Source organism: Mycteria americana, chromosome Z (genome assembly GCF_035582795.1).
Source record: "Mycteria americana isolate JAX WOST 10 ecotype Jacksonville Zoo and Gardens chromosome Z, USCA_MyAme_1.0, whole genome shotgun sequence".
NCBI classification, from domain to species: domain Eukaryota; kingdom Metazoa; phylum Chordata; class Aves; order Ciconiiformes; family Ciconiidae; genus Mycteria; species Mycteria americana.
In genome coordinates, this window is record NC_134396.1 from 33,988,724 (window position 1) to 34,005,544 (window position 16,821).

General features: G+C 40.7%; 1 protein-coding gene across 1 annotated transcript; it reads right to left on the bottom strand.

Moving 5' to 3' along the window:
* Positions 1-4,097: 4,097 nt before the first annotated feature.
* LOC142421756 (riboflavin kinase-like) lies at positions 4,098-10,996 on the bottom strand. The gene is made up of 4 exons (XM_075526794.1): positions 10,725-10,996; positions 8,841-8,992; positions 7,416-7,518; positions 4,098-6,827 (listed from the first exon to the last, which is right to left on the bottom strand). Exons 1-4 carry the CDS (start codon positions 10,804-10,806, stop codon positions 6,697-6,699), a joined length of 468 nt encoding a protein of 155 aa, XP_075382909.1. The 5' UTR covers positions 10,807-10,996; the 3' UTR covers positions 4,098-6,696.
* Between the last annotated feature and the right edge of the window lie 5,825 nt (positions 10,997-16,821).

Below are 16,821 nucleotides of genomic sequence, written 5' to 3' on the forward strand. Positions count from 1 at the left end.
ATTTCAACAGACAGCAATCTGTATCATCATGTCAAAATCACCTCAATGACTTTGAAACAGCTACAGCATCTTACACACAGATTTGTAGAGTGAAGAAATGTGCTTATTAACCCAACTGATACAATTGGGAAAAGCAGGCTCAGGCCACACAAACAGTTTTCCAATTCTTCTAGGTGCCAGAGAGTTAAAAATGTAAGTATGATGATGAGAACATGAAAATGTCCATGTTTTACAAGATGGCAGATAATTGCCTTGAAGGGATCTTCTTGAAAGAGCAACAACAACTAACTGATGGATAACATAAGAAGGACACGGTATGAGGAAGAGAATTGTGAGGAAAACTTTTTTTTTTTAAATGGCATTTTAAAAATAGTGGTCAAGGATGCCCAAACTAGAGACCTACAGAGCTGTATCAATTTTATAGTGTTTTCAATTAGAAAACTGCCTGCTGAGAGTACACAGGGAGACCAAGAAAAAACATAAACTTTATAAAAGGCCATTTGTCCAAGAGCTACTGACTCAGAGGGAATCGTTTATTTGTCACTGACACCTCTGGAGACAGTTCATAGAAAACAGTACAACCAAGGAAACCAATAATAAACACACACAGAACACAGCACAAAAGGATCTGAAATACTGCTTTCTATTTTATGGACTTACTGTGTCTATGCCTTTTACAGTGTCCTGAAAAAAAGCTAGAGAAATTCAAATCCACAGCTGTTCAAATCCACAAATCCTAATCTCGTAAAGCCAATGCTTCTTCTTTCTATCATCCTGCCTTCTGCAGCCACCATCCTGAGAAAGATGTCCTGAAGGAACACAAATACATTTAAAAACCAATAATGCTTCACAAGCTTTTCTTCATCTCAAGGCCTTTTTCTGTTTTCTTCTTTCCTCACCCTGTAACCCTTTCTTTGCTACTCTCATTTATCCATGGAGCTTCCCAAGCCCTAAGTTCTTCTTTAGCTAGTTGTATTTTTTTTCTTCTAGGCAATTATCTCTCACTACTCTCTCATTAATATTGCTCTTTCAAAATGATCTTGTAAATTCACATCTCCTCCACAGCTTTACCACCCACTCACTGCTCATGTAATCCAGTAATTTGATTTATAAAGGGGAGTGTAGGCTACCAGTGCTCTTTATCCTTTCTCTTTCCAGTGGAGTGTATGTATATAGGGAAAATTTTCCTCTTCTGTGACTCTATTCTGAAGTTTTGCTAGAAAGGAAGTGAAGGAAAGGTCATTGTAGGAGTTACAGTCTAAGTGCCTTGAGGGCCAGCTCTCCTTCCCCCACAGGCTAGTCCCTAAAGCTAGTCCCTTTATACCTGAGGTGGGATCGGAGCTGTGGTCATAACTGGTCATGATCTAGAAGCTTCTCTGAGCCAAGGCACCTCACTGGCTGTGGACCCCGTCTGGTGACCAAGGGTCCCACCTCTCCTGCTCCCACTGCTGAGGTGTGTGCGTGCCAGGGGGCACGGCAGAGCACAAAGGGCGCAAAAAGCCAGTGATCGCCATGCCAAAAGCCCAGGTCTTCATCTGAGGGGGGGTGAAGCGTACCTGTCACGCACGTGTAACTTCCGCTCTCTTTCCAAGTCAGTACTGTATGTTCCTACTTTTACTGTTTTTTTCCTACTGCTCGGAAATATTTAGGGAGTTGCCTAATACATGTCTAAAACCTGATTTTAACAAATCTCCCAAGACTTCGTTAATTGTGAACACAACAATTAATGTTGTGTTAAAGATTTTGCACTGGGAAAGTATGTAACATTGTAAAGTAGGCAGCAATTACAACTTTTTTCCATTGTCCCTTTTCAGAATAGGTTTAAGGAGAAGGCACACCTCCCCAACCAACAAAACAGATGCACTTATTTTTTCTTTGCATGACTTTGCAGGCTCATCTTCCACATTCAGCTGGGTATTAAAAAGGGAAATAAATGTTCCTTTGTTGTTCCTCATTTATATTATCTACTCAGCATCTAGATAGGACTTTCCTTTGTCATGAAGAGTTGAGGTTCTACGCTTCTCTGACAACCATTGTTACACTGTTCTTCCTCAGTTTTTTTCTTGAGTTCCTCTGTCCTTGCTCACTGCATGTGCCATGACCAAAATCACCATCCAGTTATTTTGCTGTATCCTTTCTTCTATTTCTTGTCTCTTAACATCATCGTCAATTCCAAATTTTCTTTTTTTTCCTGGTCCTTATGCAAAATAAACTAATTCCTTCACCTAGGTTATCATCATTAGGAAGCAAAAATGCCGAGTACAAATCTTACTGTATTCACTGATTGCATGGAATCGTGCCTTCCTCTTTCACTTACGAATCTTAGCACGGTAGAAGAAGCGAACCAACTGCAAAGTTAAGAACTCGTAAAACATGCTAAGCACTTGGCTATTCTGAGCCACAAACAAGAAGCCAAAATTAGTTCCCAGCTATTATAGATCAAGATAGAGATCATTACCTTCAGTTATGCACTTAATTAGATAGTAACTGCCATTGTTATTAATGTTTTTAAAGCTCGAGCCCATTTAAAAACCAAGAGAGGGCACAAATCTACCTAAATGTTCCTTTGGAAGAGTAGATAACGTAAGTTTTCCAACCATCACACTAACAAGTACAGCTTTCTGCTTATTAGGGGTTTTTTTTACATCTTTGTTCTCCCTTCAGAAAATACAAGCATGTGTGGAAAAAAGGTCATACCTCTATATAAAGCATATTCATTACGGAAGACATCTGAAACCATTCTGATATTTTTAAATTTCATTTTAATTCCAGAAGAAAACTAGTAGAAAATCTAGATGCTTGGAAATTATAGTGCTGAGTGTTGCAGAAAAGCCCTGAACAACATAGGTGCTTGAGGACTTCTCTCTCTTAAATCCATGCCTCCAGTCTGGGCACTCTGTTGTTAAAAGTGTGATTTCTGACACATGCCAGCCTACACTGAAGAGTCCACTGCATGTGACATCAAAAAAGCAACCCTTACACATATACCACCACAATACATTACCTTCTTTCTTGATGTAACTTCAGTGATGCTAGGCAGAGGTATATAAAGGTCTACATATAAACAGTTGCCAAGAGTGAAAGTATGAGAGGAACTTTTTCCCAAAAGAGGCCAGAGCCACAATGATGTCTTTTGACGCAGAGGTTTGACTCCTTCAGCAGCATCCTGGTTTTGGCTGGGACAGTTAATTTTCTTCCTAGTAGCTGGTATAGTGCTGTGTTTTGGATGCAGTGTGACAGTAACATTAATAGCAACAACCAAAACATCAGCGTGTTAAGTGGTGTTTACACTGGCCAAGGACTTTTCAGCTTCCCATACCCTGCCAGATGCACAAGAAGCTGGGAGGGGGCACAGCCAGGACAGCTGACCCCAACTGGCCAAAGGGATATCCCATACGACACAACATCATGCCCAGTATATAAACTGAGGAGATTTGGCTGGGGGGCGGCTATCACTGCTCAGGGACTGCCTGGCCATCGGTCGGCGGGTGGTGAGCAATTGCATTGTGCATCACTTGTTTTGTATATCCTTTTATCATTACTATTATTTTCCCTTCTTTTTCTGTTCTCTTAAATTGTCTTTATCTCAACCCACAAATTTTACTTCCCCCCTCCCCCCAGATTCTCTCCCCAGTCCCACTGCAGGGGGGCGTGAGCAAGTGGCTGTGTGATGTTTAGCTGCCTGCTGGGTTAAACCACAACAAGCAGCAGCAGATAAACATTCATCTAGGTCAGGGCAAAGATTTAACAGTTGAAGCAGAACATAGGAGAAGAACGCACCTTCTTCCATCTGAATCCTAAAAGAAACAAGCAGTTTTAAAAAGTTTTGAAAGAAAGCGTATAGACAAATCAATTAATGGGTTTCAGGCTGTGAATTCTAAGGCTGTAGCTCTCCTACGTTCTGACTAAAGCACAGAAGTCCCCAGAGTGGGGCCAGTTTTCAGACACACTAGGAAGGCTGAACAACATCTCACTACTCTTTTCTGTCAGTCTAGCTTTTTAGGCAGTCACTCCCTCAAAGCTTTGCATACGGCTGAGACAACCAACTTTGCTAGGCATGGGAAAGGAAAGGAAACCTGTGACAAGATGGATAACTTTGTCAATTACAGTTCCTTTATTAATGGTACAGTTCAGCAACATCAACTGAAATAAATAGTTATTTGTACATAATACAAAAATATAACCCTTCATAAAGTTTATACTGTGCTAGGAATTATGTATTGAGCTTAAACAGTTGATATATAACATTTTCTCTTAAATAATGTGGACAGCCAAATGAATGCAGTAACATTTTCTCTAATTTGAAGACAAACACATGAAAAGCAGTTTATTAGTTCAGTGTATCCATACATCATACCTCAGCTAAGATTTGAGAGCAAACTAACAGTTTCTCAAGTTTTCCTTTTGCCACTGTTCTCTATCGATAGCACAGTGGTTCTATAACCAAATGGTGAACTGAATTTTCAATAGTAACATTTATTAGCAGATACAGAAAAGTATTATTCAGACAACTAGCTTAAGGCACCATGGTTTCCACAACAGATGCATGAAATTACTGGCAAAAAAACAATTTTAATGAAGGCTCTATGAGTGTTCAGCTACAGTACCATGATGAACAACAATCTATTCTTTAAATATATTCTTGACAATATATTCAGTTGACTAGTGTGGCTTTTGTTTATTCTTTACAAAAAGAAGTAAAATATAAGATTTTGACATTATTACAATCTCAAGAATTCCTCAAATCTTTGAAAAAAAGTTTCTCCCTTCATCCCTCCATTTTAAAATGTAAAAAAATCCAGCTGCCACTCTCACAAGACAATTCTTTTACAGACTTTTTAGAAATACAGTTTCCAACAACTTACAAAGTCCACTAAATTATTTTGTTCTCCTTTAAAAGAAAGTATATCTAACTGCTGATAACTGCCCCCTGGCACCCTTCCCCTTCCCTCCCCCCAGTTCTGTATTCCGTCTGTCTCTGCTATCAACAGCACTGGTGAACAATTCATTTAAATGAAATAAAGTTGCTCCAGAAGTCCTACAGAGCAAACATGAGTCCTTGATTTGCTCAAGACCTCTTCCCTAATAACATCCCATGATATTGGCTGAAAGTTAACACAATATGAAGTGGAACTAACATCCCGACAGCACCTGCCACAAAGACCCAAACGGCCTACCTTGTTAAAACTCTCTTAAACCCTAGAGTGAAAAGTAGGATTTGAATAGGGTAGGACAAGGAGTAAATTAATAAAATTGCACTACAGAAATTGTGCGTTCCCAATTGTACATGGTAGTTCAGACACAGAACTACAGTTGAGACATATCCACAGAACCATTTTCAATTTCAGAAAATGTTCCAGCCACATCACAAGCCAATGTCAAAAGATTATGAACATGACAAAGTCACTGTAGCTTACCTAGTTCCACTCACTGAGTAGCGGATAGAGAAATTTATCAGAGGGGGAAAAAAAAAAAAAAAAAAGAGAGTAGATTTGGAATCACATTACATACTTTAAGAAGTATTGTCTACATTACTCTTAATTTGACAATACCCCCTCCGTTTACCTATCCCTACATTTCAGAGTAGGAATGGCTGCAATTACTTGTAATAAATAACCAATACCCACTATAGTGTTGATATATTGTTCCATGAATCCCCAAAGGCTTTCACTTGTGTATTGATCTACTTGGTCAGCCAAAACCTTGGCTCTTACCTGCACATGGTGCAAAGAGTTGATGAGATTTTTCTGTGCCTTACACTAATGTCAATCTAGAAGTCAGCCATTTTACTGCCAGTGTAGTGAATAACCCAAGGTTCTCCCCATTTTCCTATGACAAACGCTAGCAGCAGATAAAATGCGAAGTTGCCTTTCACTACCTCTTTTGCCTTAAGGCCCAGTTAGCAGAATTCTTGTTATACTGTTTCTGCATCTTTTGTGCCTGAACCTTTAATCAACTTTCACACTGCCATTCATTTCCTGAATTTCAATGAAACACTTCCTCAGAAGTAAACTACACAGGTCATGTGTTGTCATATGTACAGTCAACTATGAAGAATTATATCTCAGATTCCAGTAACTCAATGAGCAATAGTGATTTCCTCTATTTCAGATTAAGTTAAAATAAATAACTTCAATTAAAATGACAGCTTCAACCACGACAGCTGTATAGCATATAAAAAATAAGAACTATAGAGAATTAGTCTCATTATTGTTATCTAATCATTGGCTTCCTGCACCACAGGAAATTTCTGACTCAATCAACAGCAAAATTTTCCAAGTTACTAGCTAAAATCCAGATATAAGAACAACATAAAACCAGGAAAAGATGTTGGAATAACATTCTGTATGTTAAAAACAGACATTCTTCACTTAAGTGAGCTACCCATACCTTAGGGTCAGAAGAGGTCACAATTAACTTTGGTCATATTCTGCATGTGCTCAGATCTCTGAACAACTGGTAACTTCAGGATACACAATGTATCTGTAAGGACCTGAAACAGCCTTCTACTCCTTTTGCATGACTGGATTGATGATAAAGTAACACAAGGAAACTGAAATCATCTTGTGTGGTTGGTTCCAACCTCAGTTACCCGAACAGACATATGACAACAAAGTACCTATAAAAGCAGTGCAAATATAAAAGCTCCATGATGGGGGGGCGGGAAGCAAAAAAAAAAAAGCAGCATGGGCTTGCTCAGTGGTTGTTCACTATTTTGCCTTCTGGCAGATGAAAGAAGTTATCTTCTCTGAGTTTAAGATGTTCTGGTAAATCTAGCTGTCTTTTTGCTTCTTCAATGTCTTCCTGAATTGCTGAAATGAGTGCCTCTGAAAAGATAAGAATAGGGATATTTAAAAGTTGAATTCTGAACACACAATAGCAAGTGAAAATACGGTGTACCACAGAATACCAGACAACAATCACAGAAGTAGAATATAATTATTATCACAAGGTTTGAAAGGCCAAATTCTTTCATTTTAACATGCTTTTTTTCTTTTTTTTTTAAACATGCCAGAGTTGTATTTTTCACCGTTATAGGCACTACCCTCTCCTTGTTCCAAAAGACATTTTAGCAAAAGATCAACAGTTTCATGAACTGTTTCAATTCTAACAGAGCTGCATTTTAAAAAGAAATTAACAGACTAGGCTGATGCTTTTATGACAAGCCCATGATTTTAAAATTAATCCTCAGACAAGTGACACGAAAATACAATTTTTTAGTGTGATACAAAAAACAGACCCCCACATCTTCCAATTAAGCCAACTTGTACATTTAGCTTGTGAAAACATTTTACTGAAATTTCAAAGGGTAACACATAAAACATCTCATTATGGAAAGAGAGACAGTGAAGAGACAGTACTTGCATGAATAAGACACATAAGTCACTAGTTTGAAGGAGAGCTGCAATACTGACCTAAGGAATCAAAGTTTTTTTCTGGTCGAATATATCCAATTATGACTATACTGAGAATTTCTCCGTAGAAGTCTTCTTTGAAGGTGTGGATAATGTGCGTTTCCTAAAGGAAGAAAAATAAGTTGGCATTTATGATGAAGTTTATTTCCCTCACTGTAAGGTTGTACAGCTAATATCCCTAATTCAAATTCTCCCCAACACATACCAATAAAAGGGAGATTTAGTTTAGCATGTATAATGCAAAATTAAAAGGCTAGGGCTTTTGCTTATGTTAGGAAGAACTGTGCTTTGCAGGCAGTTTAAGAAAAATTACTCTCTTAAGAGTATTCTAATAGCCAAACAAAAAGAAAAGAAAGCCATTACTCAGGGGAAATGCTTCACCACTTCTCGGAGGTAAGATTTCCAGGGCAGCAAATCACAAACAAAGCTTATTGTATCATTGTTAAGTTGATGCATCCAAAAACTATGAAGATTTTGATTGAAATAGTTGGCTTAAGGAGAGCTTTTACAACCAGCTCACATGGGAACTGAATAATCAAATTCAAGAAGGAGTGAAGGCTGAGACAGGGTTCCATCTTACGCTCAAAACCATTTTATGCACATCTCCCTCTCCAACATAGGCCCACCCATAGCATATACCAGCAGAGATATCAGATAGAAAGCTTTTGACCACATGCTCAGAAAAGTTACCTGCAAAAACTTTTAAAAGTATACATTTGCATAAGACAAGCTTCAAACATTTAGAGCCTTAGAAGCAGAGATTCATGTCCCGATAAAAGTGTTTTAGACAATTAAAAGAGAGCTCTGCCAGACTCAGGAAAAGCACCAGCACCTGACAGCCAGAAAAACACAGCTGTCACAGCTCAGGATTTTAACTCAACTCCTCCATCCTATTATTATGTACCTTCAAATATTTATTCTGTATATCAAGCCACAGCACCTCGTGTATGGGTTCCATCATTTAAGAGAAGAATTAATAGAAAATAATTGCAAATTAAGGTGCCCCGACATCTCTTACTTGAAATGTAGATAGATTGCAGAAAACAATAGATTAGTATGTTCCAGCTCATTCTAGGGCTTTCATAACCAGTAAATTCATCCATCAAGCTTATGTTTAGTTAGCTATCAGTACTGTAAGCAAACACCATTTCAGAAATACTGTTAAATTTTTATTTTGGAATTATTTAAGTAATGATGGAATAGAAGTAGAAAACAAAGTTTATTCACCCAAAGCTGCGTACTCTCTAGCTACTGAGATTATTTTCTTTTCTGAATACAAACATATGATATGGATACCAAATACATATCTAAGAGCAAACAGAATTTCTAGATCTCATTTATGGATCAAATTCTGCTTATCTTATTCAAATTCAACATCTGGCTCATTTATTATAATAGAAATTCCCCACAAAGCGAAATTCTTACCACTGATTTCTTAATATTCTTATAGAAAGGATTCCATCCTATGCTCAAAACCATTTTATGGACATCTCCATTTCCAACACAGGCCCATCCATAGTATATACCAGTAGAGATATCAGATGGAAAGCTTTCAACTACTTGCTCAGAAAAGTTAGCTGCAAAAATTTTAGAAAGTGTAGTGTGAGTGACTTTGTGTAAGTCAAGGACATAACAGAATCTTCAAACACTTAAAAGCCAAACTCTGCCTACATACTATTTACAAACGTAACACTGATCATGATAAGAATGATGCAGCGTGCCATTTGGCAAAGAATAAAACACAAACCAGCTTCATAAAATTCATTCCCTGCGGTAATACCAGAGTTATCACATCTCTTATGCATAGTATATTTTATGGTTATATACATTCTCTTCTGTGGTAATAATTAATAAACATGTAATATATCCAGTCAGAATGCCTTTCACTCTTAGGATAACTATCACAGCTTTAATATGGTGAAAGATGAGGAAAAAAAAAATCAAGTTCCTTCTGCACAATAAAATAGCATCTCAGAATTATTTACTTGTTAGTAAAATAATTACTTATGAAATAAAATATATAGAAATAAATGAAATTATGATTTAGTCACCTGTCAATTTTGTACAAGTTGCCCTTCAGAGGCATCTGTAGATTTCTGGGATCTTCTTTGAAAACTACATATCTACAGTAAAATAAATTCCCTTCTGACTGAACCTAACCTTCTTTCAAAATTACTATCCTAATTCTACTTCCCACATGAGTAGATCTCTTCATACAAGACATCAAGTTGATTTGAAAGAATTTATGGTTACTGAATTTTTATCAAAGCTCACAAGAGTAACAACTTCCCTCTCCTATTCCCTGATACCAATACATCATTTACACACAATCAAGAGAAAAATGTGAAATTATTAACAGATGTTGCCAGAAATCCAGCACCTCAAGATTGGTCTTACACAGTTTCCTTGTCTGCTAGGAGTGGTGCAACATGACTGTTGACTTCAGTGTCTGTTTAAGACAGGCCAAAATTCACTTGAATTACACCTCTATCTGTATGTAGACAACTGAAACAGAGGTAAGCAATAGGAAAATATATTTATTTTTAGGCCAAGTTCACGTGCCCTGTTTTTTAACCTCTGCATTGTTTCCCTTGAACCTCTTTCCTTACAGCTATTCCCAATGCCTACTCCCTTTCTTGTTCTAATCTGAGGTTATGTGAACGGATATTTTCCAAGCTGCCACACAATACCGTGCATGTGATCACTTATCTACATCCTGTACATCATCATGACGACCATTAGATGACTAAACGAACAAAAAACATGACTGAAAGAAACCGCTTAACAGAATGGGGGGAAAAAAAGACACAAAGGAGGGTACAAGACTCTAAGCAATGTAGGAAAAAAAAAAGTCAGAAAAATGCTAACACGGAACAAGCTAAGCCTATTTACAGAAAGAGCAAGTCATGCTAACAGCGCAATTGTGCAGGACAGCCGGGTGCCTCCCGGGTTCGAACGAGCCTGGTCACCAGCAACCGAGCTCCCGCACTTCTATTCGGCAGGCGAACCAGACGCCCGGGACCCTCCTGGGCGGCGGCGGCCGTCTCTCCGCGGGAGCACGGCAGCTCTCCGCTCCGGCGGCCTGCGCGGCTCGGGCTGCTGAAAGACCCCCGGGCCGGACGCCGGCCCCACCGGCGGCTGCACTCCAGCCCCGCCGCGGTCCCGGGACATGGAGCGGCGCGGCCAGAGAGCCCCGCGCGGGGTACGCCGCGGGGGCAGAGGCAGGCCGCGGCCAACACCTCGCCGGTGGCCCTCACGGGAGGCGGCACCCTCACCGCGCCGCCCCGGTCCCCTGCGCACCCCGCTCACCGGTGGGGATGCCCAGCTCCTTGGAGCCTCTGCCGAAGCCCTTCACCACCTCCCCGCGGCAGAAGTAGGGCAGGTGCCTCATGGCGGCCGGCGGGCGACGGCGTCCGTTGGGCAGGCACGCGGCGCCGGCGAGAGCCGCCGGCAGCTCCCAGCCCGACGCTCCGCGGGTCCGCTTCAGCCCGCGCGCAGCGTTCTCCAGCACCTCGCTCTAGGCACTACTAAAAAGAGGGGAGGAATCAGGTGGAGCCTTCCAGTTTTCAAATCATACCACCCTCTGACAGGCACCTGCCTCCCCTCAAGAATGGACTTGCCCGCACCGCCACTTCCACCCCACCCATGGGGGGGTCTGCACATGCTCAGTGTGCCGCGTGGCTGCGTCTCTGGGCGCGTTGGTTCAGTCGCGGTCGCGGCCGGGCGGCAGAGGCCTGCTCGGAGGGAAGCGGCCGCGCCCCGCCGCCTCCAGGCGGCTCTGCCCGGGGCCCCGCTGCCTCCTCTCCTCTCCTCTCCTCTCCCCTCGCATGGCTTCGCTTCGCGGGCAGGGCAGCGCCTGAGCCCGGCTGGCAGAGGCCGCTGGTGCGGCGTGTGCCCGCCCGGCCCGGCTGAGGCTCTCCCGCACCCCGCGCGGAGTGCGAAACGGGCCCGTTGCTAAGCCCTCCTGCGCCGTCCCCCCGTGTCACAGGCCGGCAGCGCGCTTTTGGGCCGCCCGGAGCGTCGCCGTCCGCCCGGCGGCTGTGGTAGGCCAGGGGGGGCGGGCGTGTTGCGCAGGCCCGCTGCCGGAGGCTGGGCGCCCCGCTGTGCGGAGGCAGGCCGCTTGCGGGGCACGGGCTCGCCCTGGAAAGGCAAGTCTGCGCGGTGTGAAGCGGGGAGTTTGTTTTGGGAGCTGAACCAGGGGATGTCTCCGGAGGGAGGTAGGCAGTAGCGCTCAGGGCGAGCCGCGGTCGGCCGTCTGGCTCACGGGGATGGCCGTCGCTCCTGCCGACAAACCTCCCCAGACTCCGCTCTCGGGGGCGGCTGGATCTGACCAGTCCGGACGCTTTCATGCAATGAAAACGAAACAGCAACTCGGGGTGACTGACAGTTGCCACATCTCAGCCCTCTTCCCTGAAAAGCTACATCTTGCACTCTGCGCCCATGCTTAGAAATAATGATCATTTCTTCCTTGGTAACTCTGGTTTTACCTTTTCTTTCAGAAACGGTCCAATGCTCCAGAGCACAGCAGACATTTGGGAAAACTCAGAGAATTGATCTTTTTGTTACATCATAGCAACGAACCTTAGTTGCTTACTTAAAAAAGTAACATTTTTACTCCCCTCTGGTTTGCCATCACACTCACGTCTCCTTTTCTGTCGTTAGCCCTTTTCTGTCGTTTCACTACAAGTGCCAGGATTTCCTTTGGAAAAAAAGCATCAAGACAGAAATGCTCATTCTTAATTCACCTTACATACTTAAAGGAAAGTGAAGGGTAACTCAGCATTTCCCTTACTTCACTTCCTGTTTCCAGTTGCTTTCATGTTGTAGCTGTGTTGATAAATCTCTTTAATGTCTTTAGGTGATTAACGCTCTCTTTTCTAAGGCCCTGATCCAGCTCAAATAAATTGAGTTTGCTTGAGTTCAAAATAGTATTATTAAGTGTGAAAAATGTCTGTAATCTGTCTAAAGTACAGAGCAGACAGCCTGCCAGCAGACAGTGGTGTATATATACCATTTGAGTTCTGGGGTCTCATGTACCATTGCTATGCTGCACATAAGCATATTTGTGTACAAACACATACCTATATCTAGAAATAGCACCAGAGTCCTTGAAGTGAATTTCCAATCTTTCCCCCTTCTAGAACACGGTTGCTAATTTTACCAGTTTGATATAAGCTACAAAAATATTTCAGGACTTACCTCTAGTTCTGTTAGCTATTTTTTTAAATGGGGAAAAGTAGTGTAAACACTTATGACTTGTGGTTACATCTAACTGCATTTCAAATAAATAACTTTTAAAAATGGGAACCATCATGAGAAACTGACTGATATGTCATACTATAAAACACTGAATGCTACCAGTTCATGGAAGCTGTGGACACAAACTATTTTATATAAGAAGGTCACAATTATTTTTAAAAGTGATTCTGCCTCATAATTACCCTTTTCTTTTTTTCTTTTTTCTCTTATCCCAATTCCCCACCACCGTTTTCATGCTAACATTTAAATTCATTACTTCAGTTTGAGTAGCTTTGGCTGACTTACAGAATCATTATATATGTAGCTGTAGCTGACAAACAGAGTGGTGGCAGTATATATATTAAGAAGGAAAAGTGCAAGAGAAAGATATCCTGAGTCTGCTACTACTGCATATATTCTGTTCTGCTGTCTCCCACCATGCAGAGAATAATGTTACAAAAAGTGTTTTCAGCGATACTTTGTAATGGAACTACTTTGGATATTAAGTACAGATCCCGAAGCTGTTACATCGTTGCTTAACTAATGACAGGCCATTAACAGTTGACAATGTGACCCCATGGCCATTAGAATTGTTTATTTCAGCTGAAGAGCAAGAAACAAAACAAAACAAAACACAACAAATTATATTTTCCAGAATATGTTTCTTCCTGATAGTAATGAGTTATGCATCAGGTTATAATTAGTATTTAAGGAGATACAGATTTGTGTTCTTCCTTTTTTTTTTTTTTTAATGAATACCTCTTTTCAGAATAAATGTTGATGTTCTTGTGATATCCACAAGGTGTCATGCAATGTCTTCTTTTTCAGCGTCTGTAGGTTTGGGCATAAGGTTTATGATCTCAGTAGCAGAGAAGCCCTTGAGAAATAGTAAGTCAAGGAAGTATTTGTTTAAGAACTACGTGGGTACTTTCACAGAAGTCTAACTGATGACTTCTATCTCATTCTGTCAAGTAGTTATAATGTTAATAATTTCTATCAGTCATCATGTTTTTCTTTTGTTAGTAACTGTACCTAGTTCGTATTGGTGAGGGGGATCTTGAATGAGTAGAATTTAGTTACCTGTACTAAAATTTAGTAGAGTTAGTAGACATGTTTCTTCCAGAAGTGTCACCAAATTTTAGTGATGACCAGGCCTGCTAGCACTGTCAGCCAAGAGAAGAGCAGTTCGATAATTCATACCTGCAATGAGAAAACTCAGGCGCTATTTCAGGCAGCTAGGAAGGAACTTCTGTTCCCTGCTTATGCTACTTTATCTACAGCTATTGTTGTTAATGAAACATGTTTAAATATTTTTCTAGTATATATATACAGCCATAGAAACCAGAATAAAGAAAACAGACCATGTGTTGTGTCATCTGTGTAGGGCCTGTGTCAGGTTACCTGACTGAACATAAGCTTTGTGGACTCACCATACTAACCAATGTTTAAATGTTCTGCAATGTGGATCATACTCTGTTCATCTTATTTCATAGTAAAACATACGACTTGTATGGCATCACAAGCCTGTGCCAGAGTCCCTGTCTCCTGCTGCTGTGCTGCAAAAGGGTGCATTCCTAGGCATGGCTTAAGATGGGAGCAGGAATATCCTGTTTCCTCCACATAAGATGGAAAAATAGCAAAAAAATATCTGCTGGATACTGGGATATTTTAGGGCTGTCCTAGCCAAGCTGGAAATTCTGGTTACACCAGGCTTGGTGAAATATTCAGGATGTGACTTGAAGAAAAGTGTGCCATGTAGTAAAACTAGTAGCATTTTAACCAGCTCCTTGGAAGTTTCCATTCCCAGTGTGACAAAACTCTCATTGATTCAGGAGTTCAGTCCAAGGACACTCTGGCATGCCTTACGTCTAGTGGGCTGAAACCAGATGATGAAATCAGAGTACAAAGATACATACAAAACACTCTTGCAAGAATGTCTAATAAACACACCTGCTTTGAAAGTATTTTTTCTGTATTTTAGTATGGAATAGCAAACCACAGAAGTTAATTTTTTTAAACAGTCTGAAGTTTTGTTCTATTTGAAAAGACCATGTTCTTCTAGAACAAATAACTGCGGAGTAATGTGATGGCTAGCAAGACTGCATTAGATTACAGTGAAGCAACACGTACTATCAATGTCTGCATAGTAAGGCATAGCTGATATTATCTCCTGAACAGCTTCTGGTAATTATAGAACATTTGTTCTATAGCAACTACCATTTGTATGTTACTAAACAATGTGTGAGAGAGACAAACTTGTTTGATTAATTACTGGTGCAATTCAGATATTGCAGATATATGACATAAAGGTGTAGATCTCGATGCTTTTCAAAAGCTTATATCAATGTGTCCAAAAATTCCCTCAGCTTTTGAATCACTATTTCTTTCTAGTGCCTTTTCTCCACACTGAAGCCTCAACTTGCTTCTTGGAAAATGCACAGCACTGCTTTCAACTAGCTTAACTGCTTTCCCTTGTCTCTGCACAGCATTGTGCCACGTGAACGTACTTCACGGTTAGTGCTCCAAATTCTCTAAATTTTAAAACTGCTGAAGAACCCAAGCTTCTTTGGCAACAAGCCTTCAAATGCATTTTGCAGCCCTCCCTATTTGTCCATTTTCCAAAAATAGTTTAATAGGTGTCTCAGATTAAATAACCATGATCTAACTAGTCCTGATTAGGCTGAATCATAATGATGGCCATCTGAATGTCAGGTGTATATCACACATATTTTTCCCAGCCACAGCTGACCCAGATCAAAATGTTTGTGTCCAGTCTATGATATATTATAAAAGCAATTAAAACCTTTGATTTTGATTTCTAATCTGCCACAAAATGAAAGATACAACACAGCCTGATTAATGGTTTGGTGCAATCTTCAGAAGAATCCTACCAACAGAGGCTTTGGTAGCACAGGAAAATAGTACAGGGCAAGGTGTCTCAGGCAGCTTCCACCCTTGAAGATAACTAAATAAGAGTCTCATATGCTTGAGGGTTTGAGATATGTTGCGATGCAAAATACCTTGCATTTCTCAAAAATCAACACAGATTGCTACCAGGAATCCCACAATGAAACGCAGAAGAACAAGACTGGGGATCTCAGTGAAGTAGGTTAGGAGATGTCTACTGTGTTGTCATGAGTTGTGCAATGCCTTGCAGATGAATAGATGTTAGGCAACTTGGAGGTTAGTGTGAAGCTATTTCTGATCAAAGTTCCTGCAGAAATGGCACGTTAGCAGTAATAATGTTTTACAGGAGGTAGTTAGCTGAGATCTATTAAGAAAGCCACAAACAATGGGATGGGCAATGGATTTCAGCTTGTTAAATGTAATGAAAACCAGAAATAACTTCATTTCAGATTTTGGTGAATCTGAATAATTTGAAGCAAATAATTGGAAAGCAAAAAAATTAGATACCAAAAAATTTTCTGACCTAGAACTTAAGTACTACTTGGCTCTTAATTCCCACTTTTCATGGGGAAGAATAGAAGGCAAAGGTGCTAATAGCTTACAGAAAAGGGCAATCTCTCAGAGGGAAGAGCCTGTTAGAAGGGCACAAGCTTAAGTGGGAATGAGTACAGAGATAAAAGGAGCACGTATTTGATGCTTACGAGACTTCACAAGTTTGGGAACACTTTACAAAAGAAAGTAAGCCAGTTTGTCAAAACTGTCTGTCTTTACTGCAAGAACTGGTTTCACAATGACATAATACAAAATTAAACCAGTGACCACTGGCCTCGTTCATGGAAGCTGTATTTAGAAGTGCTGGGAAGAACAGTATCCTCTCAGAAGCACAAGAGATGTATTGTCCCAGTGGCAGATTTCCTTTTTTTTATGTCCAGAAATACTCTGCATAGGCCCTCACCTCTATTCTTTTTATGGAAAGCTGAAGAGGCTTTCTTCATTTTCAGACGACAAGGGAGAAAGCTTTTTCACCTATGCAATAGCATCAGAAAGAGCAGGAGATGAAAATGATTGTGCTAGTGACTGACATTGCAGGGAGGAGGTACTGAAGTAAATGGCTGCAATGTTTTTCCCTGTATGCTAATTACCAGTTTTTAAGATAATTTTCTTCTTTCCTTCCCTCGGCTTGCTGTTACAGCCTTGTTCACCCACTAACCAATGGCAGAGCAAACAAGAAAGATTCTGGTGAAAATTTCTCATTGTTAAA

Excerpts from the sequence above, each read along its gene's own strand:
- LOC142421756 (XM_075526794.1), bottom strand. The coding sequence starts at position 10,806 with ATGAGGCACCTGCCCTACTTCTGCCGCGGGGAGGTGGTGAAGGGCTTC. Across the intron at positions 8,993-10,724 it reads GGAGCTGGGCATCCCCACCG|CTAACTTTTCTGAGCAAGTA; the intron begins GTGAGCGGGGTG and ends AAATTTTTGCAG. Across the intron at positions 6,828-7,415 it reads AAAAAACTTTGATTCCTTAG|AGGCACTCATTTCAGCAATT; the intron begins GTCAGTATTGCA and ends TTATCTTTTCAG.